The sequence below is a fragment of the Hemitrygon akajei genome, chromosome 2 (assembly GCF_048418815.1).
Source record: "Hemitrygon akajei chromosome 2, sHemAka1.3, whole genome shotgun sequence".
Taxonomy (NCBI): Eukaryota; Metazoa; Chordata; class Chondrichthyes; order Myliobatiformes; family Dasyatidae; genus Hemitrygon; species Hemitrygon akajei.
Window position 1 is genome coordinate 148,122,277 of NC_133125.1, and position 6,686 is coordinate 148,128,962.

Here is a 6,686-nt window from a genome sequence, read left to right on the forward strand (position 1 = left end):
GTGCTTTTCCACTGATTCCTAATGTCCTACGGATCATGTTACGCAATATCTTATAGCTCCAACAATATTCTGCCAGAAGAAATAAATCCACCTTCCCCATCCCAAACCTTTCAGTATTAGATAGAAATTGTTCTCGTCATCATTCCCCAGTCACCTTATTTCGACACACTAACCATTCCCCATCTCTTGGTGCTATCGCGTGAAATAGCGCGATGTGCAGTACGCAACAGTTCACCTTTTCGTGGGAAAGGCTATTTCCCTATGCAGCTCGATCAGAGAAACTCTTCCAGGAATCTAGTTGCTGGCATCTGCAAAAAAGGGGGGGAAAACAACACATTGATGCGGTTGTGCAGGAGATCTCTGCACCTTTGTTAAACTCGGCTGATTTACCAGAAAGAAGCGGAAGTAGGTAATGCTATTGTCTTAGTGAAAAATAACACAAGAGAAAAGTGAGATCGACAGACTCATGAACCTTACATTAGTATCGTGACATTGGAGACTATTCCAAAGAGCAGTATTCTGCCAAGGCCCTGTACTCTGCTGACTTTGCTCCGTCGCTGTGCTTGGATTGATCCCATAATGCCCTGAGGACCTATGTACATTATAGTTCCTGAGGGACGCAGTACTTTCTCCTTCCTACTATCAACAATGCAGAGAACACACCCTTCCCAGATCTCACCATCATTTATCGTGTTCTTCTTGGTGAGCATCGACAGTCTTCCGCCACTTGTCCAGTTATAACACACTTTCATTACTCTTGATTGAAATTCCGCACCGCTAGCTATTTTATTGTTTGTAAGAAATATATCAATGCTTTGAGAGTTTCCTTAAATTTCCAAAGGAAATTTCTTGGCTCTTAATCGCCATGAATCCTTGTTTCAGTTATTTCCTGGTTCCTTTATATTCCCCACAGACGTTGGCTGTTTTTCAACTTCTTTCATCTTACAAATAACCTCTTATTCCTTTGATTAAACTTTAAATTTCTGCTGCCAATCAAAAGTCCCTGAAGGATCGTTATCTTTCATCTTCAGATCAATATGTTGACCCCGACTTCCAACTAGCTCTGCTTTGAGAGACTCTTATCAGATGTGGACGTTTAAAGTTGAAATTTGAAAGTTCCAAGTATGTTTATTATCAAAGTATGTATAGATTATGCAACGTTGAGATTCGTATTCTTACAGGCAGCCACAAAACAAGCAACCCGAAAGAACCCAACTTAACATAAAACGACCAACACCCAAATGGGCGGGGGGTGGGGAGGGGGGAGAGAGAGAGAGAGAGAGAGAGAGAGAGAGAGAGAGAGAGAGAGAGAGAGAGAGAGAGAGAGAGAGAGAGAGAGGGAGAGAGAGGGAGAGAGAGAGAGAGGGAGAGAGAGAGGGAGGAGAGAGAGAGAGAGAGAGAGAGAGAGAGAGAGAGAGAGAGAGAGAGAGAGAGAGAGAGAGAGAGAGAGAGAGAGAGAGAGAGAGAGAGAGAGAGAGAGAGAGAGAGACTCTCCTTTCTGATTTGATCGCTCCACCTCCATCTCCGACTCCAACTCGGTCTCGAACATGTGACGATCTCGCTACGACTACTTCCGCAAAAGGCCTCGACCTGGCGTCGACTTTGAATCACATCCGCCCGCCTCGACCCTCGATTCAGCCTCGATTTTGCTCATTGTGTCCAGGGATAGTTTACCACAGAGAAAGTGTTATTAATAAAGAATTCATCGTAATATTTGCCTTATGAACTACCAGAAATCTGTCCCCAACTTCAGTGAAGCCATTTTAAACCACTGTGGATTTACACAATCACTAAAAGGGAGATGCTCTACTTTTACGAAACTCTTCCCCAGTTGCCACTTCACATTTCTTGAGATTAGTTTCAGGCATGCAGTTTCTACTGTCTCAAACCCTCCACGGTGCAGATTTACTATTCTTCCCTTCTCTGTGCATTTCACACCAGCACAGTTCCAATTAATATTGGAGATGAGGAAGGCTGCTACTATGATCCAACGATTTGTCTGACTATGAAGAGATTTCCCCGTCATGTGATCGCCATATAACCCACCACGCATTATACTGATTCATTACATCCAGGACAAATTAAAGTCTTCCGAAGATAATTGGGAATTTGCATTCCACAATCTACAATAATATCTTTCGTTTCCTTCCCAAGATTGTTAGACAGTAAAGGACATAGAGGAGGGATTTCTAAGAGGGTGACATCGTAGGAAGTTGGGCTTACTACACAGAGAGTGGATGATATCTGGAACCTACCTCCAAAAGAGGTGGCGGAACCAACTGCATTTAATATGTTAGAGATTTTTGATTAAATACTTAAATAGTTAATACATGGAAGGATGTTGCTCTGAAGTGAACGAATGAGATGTGCAATCGGGCAAAAGTACTGCCATGGAGATGTTGGGCTGAAAGGCACCTTTTGTGTTTTACAACGCTATGACTCCAAGACTCATTAACCATCGGCCTCGTCAGACATAGCCGGAGCTGCACTTTTTGTAGGCAACCTGTGGAAATCTACAGTGTTATTTTCTACTTGTCGCTATCACCAAGGAAATATATCTAAACAGCTAACATAGCGGATTCATCCCAGGAAAGGTTTCCACAGTGCACTTGCTGCACGAAGGAAAAGAGAAACGACGGGTTGCAAATCTAGGGAGTTAGAGACTAAATGATTTGGCGAATGGAACAGTAAGAAAACAGGCTCTTTTCCCCACTTTCCGCACTGATACAGAACACCCGTTTCTATTAATCTTATATCCATCGATATTTGCCTCACTTCCGTGCTCCTCCACATTCCTATCAACTCCTCCCACATTCTGCGATTTACCTACACAGAAGGGATAATTTATTGTGGCCAGTTAATATACCAACCTGTTCGTCCTTGAGCTAAGGCATGCAAGCGAAATACTCCGAAGAATGAACGGACTTACTGGAGTCTCTCCCTTCTCTCTTTTCAAATTAATTACAACATCAATTGTATTAAATAGTCGAATTTCAGAGCCAACTCAGCTGCGTGAAGCATATTCACCAACTAATCATCAGCAGAAGTATATTAAAACATCAAGATCCGTGGAGTGACTAATAAAATGCTGTAAGGTACAGACTCATAGAAAGTAACAAACGAAAGAGGCAACCATTAATTATTTTTAAAAAACCTAAATTACCACTGTATTTTACTTTGCCGTTGTTTTGGTGTGAGTATTGTTCATGTCAGTCTAACCATAAGGCTGAAATTCCCAATTAATATACGTAATTATTTGGTATTTTAACACAACTTATAGACACACTTTTAAGAATTCTGCAATTCATATTCTCAGTATCATTCATTTACTCATTTATTAGGAGCTGTATTATTATTAACATTATTTGTTTTTCTGTATTTGCATAGATTTTCTTTCTTTGCGTATTGGTTGTCATTCTTTATGTGTTGTTTTTCATTGATTCTATTGCATTTCTTTATTCTGCTATGAATGCCTGCAAGAAAATTAATCTATGGTGACATATAAAACTTTGCTAATACATTTGCTTTGGTAATAAATTTACTTTGGATTTTGACATTTAATTGCGTTAAAATCACTTGCAATAATGCTATGTTGTTTCTAAAATTTAATCAACAGTTCGGTACATTAAAATTTATGAAAATCATTATTAAACCAATCTAAAATCTTTCAGTTTGCAAAACTTCCCCTGCTCACTTGGATAGAAAACATTCTTGAGCTGCAGTTAGTGAGAATATCTCTGCTGGTCTTCCGTTAACATATGCCTTGATTCTTCTCAAAATGTTTATACTTTGAACATACTTTGTTTATATTTTGATGTTTTGGGATAGCGCTTTGACCTTATACTGACCCGCACTGCGCATATCCCTGCTTTGACAACGTACAGTGGCTTCAGCTGAACTGCAGCTCGCGAAGCAGGCGGCTGCAGACGTAATATATACAAAAATTTCGAGAGTAAGATACAGGTAAAATTACATTCTTTTTGAATATATTTGCTTTCTTTCACGGCTATATCAAATAGAGTATTCCAGCTGAGCATAGTCATGGGTAATCACTACTTCGCCTTAGATTACAAAATGTCCTATATGTTATCACCCGGATTAAAACACTTAGCTATACAACGGGTAATGCCGCAGCCTCAGATTTCCAGCGACCAAGGTTCTAATCTGCACTACAGTGCTGACTGCTTGGAGTTTGCTCCTGTGATGGCGTGTGTTTCCTCCAGATGCCACGCTTTTTAGAGTTGTGGAAGCCCCTTGTATGGGTGGGCAGGGATGACGTAAATTCCTGGGCAATTGATAATAATGCAGAAAAATAAGATATACGGACAGAAAGAGGGGAATGGGATTGAAGGGCATTCCTCTGACAGACGGGCGAGATCCGACAGTTCCGGAGGCCTCCTTCTACAATGGATATAAAGATGCAATGCCATGCAAATAATGAACATCACTTCAAAGCGACATTAAAAGGAGTTTATTGAATTAGTCACGAAAGTGCAGGGACTCTTAATCACACGTTTTAATTCTTCCCTAAATTTTGTTTGGAACACTGCATAAATAAAAGTGTTCGTGCAAGCACTCAAACATCGTAGCATATATCCGGATTGCTCTGCAATGGTAAAAGGGTCATTATACGTGGTTTCTAAAAATTGACTGTCAATGAAGTGCACACTGATAAAACTCACAAAGTTTACCATCCACAGCAGGATGAAACTGCCAGATACAGAAAGTAATAGAACGATTGACTTCCTTCGGTTCTCTACCTCTTGATCTGTGGACGTTTCATCATTTCTGCTTCCCCGGAGTCCGCTCCTCACTCTGTTTGCTTGTATAATATGTTTGATTGTTAAGGCGTTGAGTAGCATAATCAACAGAAATGGTACAAATGGGGTTAAAATGGTTTCAAACCACCAAAAGGCTACCCATATTGGTAAGGTGTAGAACTCTGATTTCACAATACAGTACCAAGCTACGTTGTCAATTATTTCTCGACGGTCTATGGCAAAATATGTTGGAATATTTTCTAATGTACTTAAAGTAAACACCACTGTTATTACTCGAGCCGCTGTCTTTTCGGTGCAGTAACTTGCTCGTAATTTCTGACAACAAATGGTAACAAATCGATCGAAGGTGAAGGCCACCGTTAGCCAGATGGAGCAATCAATCGAAAAGAAATTGAGGGCCAAGTTAAGACTACAAATAGGCGTTAAATTCAGAAATGAATTTGGGAAATAACCATCTTTAATCTCATAGAAAATTACCTCAATCAGCAGAACTAATAAATCAGCTATGGCCATGGATATCATATAACGGGTGATGCATTTGGAGAGGCCACACTTTCCCCGGGAGAGAATGACGATGGCCAATATATTAGCTGCAGAAAAGAAAGGACGTTATGTTTACAAACATTTATCAGTGTAGGAAGAAATTATTCTGACTGCTCCACCAAGGCATTGAGTGGATTATTTGACTTTCAGTCCTATTTCATTCTGTAGTTGTGACGATGCGCGCGGGGTTCAGAAAAAAAAGAACAAAAAACTGTATTGATGCACGGACAACTAAGGATTACAAATCCTGCCGCACATGGCTTGACTTTAATGACGGATTCCCACTAGATCACGTATCGGGTGTATTTATGTCTGAAGCTTCAATCTAATCAGACAATATTGACTTGAGCAGAGCGGATTAAAAACGTAAAACATCGCTGCTGTTCTGCTAATAACAATACCTTATTTGCTCTTTCGCTTCGGAGGCAGATCTTGACATTGTCACAGAGACAATAGTCGCAAGAAATGTGCCCAGTTGAAATGTCGTGATTGTCCACCACAATTTATTGAGCTAACAGATGTGGCCATCCTTTAATTCCTTTTATGCTGTTCACAGATTTGTTTCAATATGCGGATATAACAATGATATAAATAGTCGGAAGTAAAATCATATAATGTTGAAGCAGAATATCTGCTTAGGGTAGTCTGTTCATTCTGTTCATCTAAGTCAACATACGGCAGCATCCAAAACATTTTTAATGAACGGAAGGCGCCCTTCTATTTCTCTCTGGTAGAAACAATTATTGTCATTTCGCAGCCTCTACAATCATATGAAATTAAAACAATCTATCCCGACTAAAGTGTCACACAGGACACTCACCTCCTTTTAAAACTACGCCCCAAATTACTGACGAATGTTAGATCAATTGCCATTCATTCTCAGGACAATGGTAGTAATTTACTCTTGTTATATGCTGTTTGGAATTTCAATGCCAATTTTGGTATGTGTCCTTCAAACATATTATTAATCGACCGCAGTTAATTACAGTAAAGGGAAAACAGATAGAAGATAATCAGTGACTTACCTGGAACGCCAACTATGGCAAGAATAGGGTAGTAAATGTTTTCAATCTGAATGAGTACTGGCTGTTCCATGGTCGGAACGAAACCGACGTCTCCTATCAGTGTACTGGGCGGTCGCTCCCTTTTGAAGTTTGCACAGTATACCCGAGAGAGTCCCTGTGATGCCTAAATAGGGCAATATGATTGGGAAAAGTAAGTAATTGAAACAAATAAAGAAAGCTAGATTACGATTGCTGCTTCTAATTATAGTTAATGGATCATAACTGCCACTGTAAAAAGAAACAAAGAGAATTATAATGCAATACATACTTCTATTTGTTTTTTTTTTTTAATTTCCCG

The 6,686-nt window shown here is 39.8% G+C and overlaps 1 protein-coding gene across 1 annotated transcript; it reads right to left on the reverse strand.

Moving 5' to 3' along the window:
* Positions 1 to 4,460: 4,460 nt before the first annotated feature.
* Positions 4,461 to 6,419, reverse strand: LOC140720979 (probable G-protein coupled receptor 139). The gene is made up of 2 exons (XM_073035844.1): positions 6,350 to 6,419; positions 4,461 to 5,371 (listed from the first exon to the last, which is right to left on the reverse strand). The coding sequence occupies exons 1-2, from the start codon at positions 6,417 to 6,419 to the stop codon at positions 4,461 to 4,463; spliced, it is 981 nt and encodes a 326-aa protein (XP_072891945.1).
* Positions 6,420 to 6,686: the final 267 nt, after the last annotated feature.